Source organism: Rhea americana, unplaced genomic scaffold, assembly GCF_003343005.1.
Source record: "Rhea americana isolate MKP2758 unplaced genomic scaffold, rheAme1 scaffold_319, whole genome shotgun sequence".
In the NCBI taxonomy this organism is placed as follows: Eukaryota; Metazoa; Chordata; class Aves; order Rheiformes; family Rheidae; genus Rhea; species Rhea americana.
Window position 1 is genome coordinate 1 of NW_028186445.1, and position 1,833 is coordinate 1,833.

At 74.0% G+C, this 1,833-nt stretch overlaps 1 protein-coding gene across 1 annotated transcript; it reads right to left on the reverse strand.

Moving 5' to 3' along the window:
* Window positions 1-96: 96 nt before the first annotated feature.
* On the reverse strand, window positions 97-1,784 carry LOC146592761 (uncharacterized; the record flags this gene model as incomplete). Its single annotated transcript, XM_085310421.1, has 5 exons — window positions 1,417-1,784; window positions 1,160-1,198; window positions 971-997; window positions 728-869; window positions 97-431 (listed from the first exon to the last, which is right to left on the reverse strand). Coding segments are annotated over exons 1-5 (790 nt in total), but the record flags the coding sequence as incomplete, so codon positions are not given.
* Window positions 1,785-1,833: the final 49 nt, after the last annotated feature.

Here is a 1,833-nt window from a genome sequence, read left to right on the forward strand (position 1 = left end):
GGGCCGGTGAGTGCCGACCGCCGCCGCCGCCTCCTCCTCCTCCTCCTCCTCCTCCTCCTGGCAGCGCCGGGGCCGCGCCGGGGCGGGCAGGGGCACCCGCCGCGGCGGTCCCGGAGCCGTCGCGGAGGAGGCTCGCGCTCTGCTCGGCGCGGGGCGGCGCAGGGCTGCTGCCCGGCGGCTTTGGCGCCGCTTTGTCGGCTCTGCTGAGCGTGAGGGCCACGGCGAGGGGCACCAGGCAGCCGAGCCCCACGGCCAGCGCTGTGGCCAGCCCCGGCGGCAGCCCACCCAGCACGGGGGGCCCTGCCCCAGCACAGCCGCTGAAATACTCCGCGTGGATCTGCAGGAAGAAGGCATCCAGCGTGGAGCTGGGCCAGGGGCAGGCCAGCACCTCCGCCAGCAGCTCCGTGCAGTTGGAGAGCTCACTGTAGATGCTGTGGGGAGAGCGGAGAAGGTGCTGGTGAGCTGGGTGGGCTTGGGGATCTGCAAACGTCTGGCCTCGAGGGTGCGGCTGGCMTGGCTAGTGCCCAGCCCTGCCATGTGCCAGCGTGCCAGGCGTGCATGCACCACCATGCACCGGCTGTGTGCAAACTGGGCACCCCATGCTGCTCTGGCTGTGCACGCTCTGGACGGAGAGCCCAGGGCCGTGCACACTCTGGACGGAGAGCCCAGGGCCGTGGGCCCTCTCGATGGAGAGCTCAGGCCATGGTGGCACTGGGATTGGACCGACCTGCCGATGTGGTCCCAGCGGCACCGTTTCTCCTCAGGGGTGGCTGCGAGGGCGGCGTGGAAGGGGGCCCAGCAGTACAGGGAGATCCAGTCCCGGTAGGTGTCCTGGCAGCGAGCCGGCCCCGCCAGCACCTCCAGCGGTCCTGCGGGGAGGCCACACGTGAGCTGCCGGCAGCGCACGGGTGCTACGGCGCTCGCTCGGGACCCACTGCAGCACGCGGGGTGATGGGGAGCCTCTACTCACCGTCCTCATCCAGATAGAGGTAGTGACCTGGAAGGACAGACAGGGCTGTCGGCACTGCAGGACCCTCCAGACCGCGCGCCGGCCTGGGGACGTCCCCCCTGCCCGCGGCGGGGCTGGCGGCAGCTCTGGGGAGCGGCGGTGCTGCAGGAGCCCAGTGCCAGCCCTGCGCAGGCACTGGCGCACCCTCACCTTCGTCCGCGAGGTCTCTGCGCGCCGGGTCCCCGCGCCCTGCAGCGAGGAGGCGCGGGGCGCCAGGCTGCACCGGGGGACAGTCCCAGCACCCCAGGGCCCCCAACCGCGGGCCGAGCTGAGCGCAGCAGAGGCTCCCAGCTCGGCCGCAGCTGCTTGCCAGGGCCAGGCAGCTCCGGCGCGCAGAGCCCCATGCGGCCCCCGGCCCCGCGGCAGCTCCCGGAGGCGTCGCGGGCGTCGCGCACGGCTGGCCTTACCCTGCCGGAGCAGGGAGAGCAGGAGGCAGCTGAGCAGCCGCGCTCGCACCCGGGCGGGCATCCTCCGGCTGCCGGGACCGCCGCRGGCYGGGGCAGCRRYGGCCCCTCGGGATATATCCGCACCGTGGGCCCGTCCCAGCCCGTTCCACCCGCTCCGGAGCCAATGGCTGGGAAGGTCGGGGAGGGGGCAGAGCTGATCCCCGTGCCCGGTTCGGCCTGACTCAGCAGGCGACGCTTGCAAAGGCATCAGATAAGGGGTCGAACGAGATCCRGGGGCTGCGGGCGCACGGAGCGAGCCTCGCTGCGGGGCCAGCACGAGACCTTCCACCGCGGGTCCCCGAGCGCCAGTCCCGGCTCATCCCCGGGACGCCCCACGCCGGGAGCGGGGCCGCGGCGGGGAGCGGGGCCGCGGCCGGG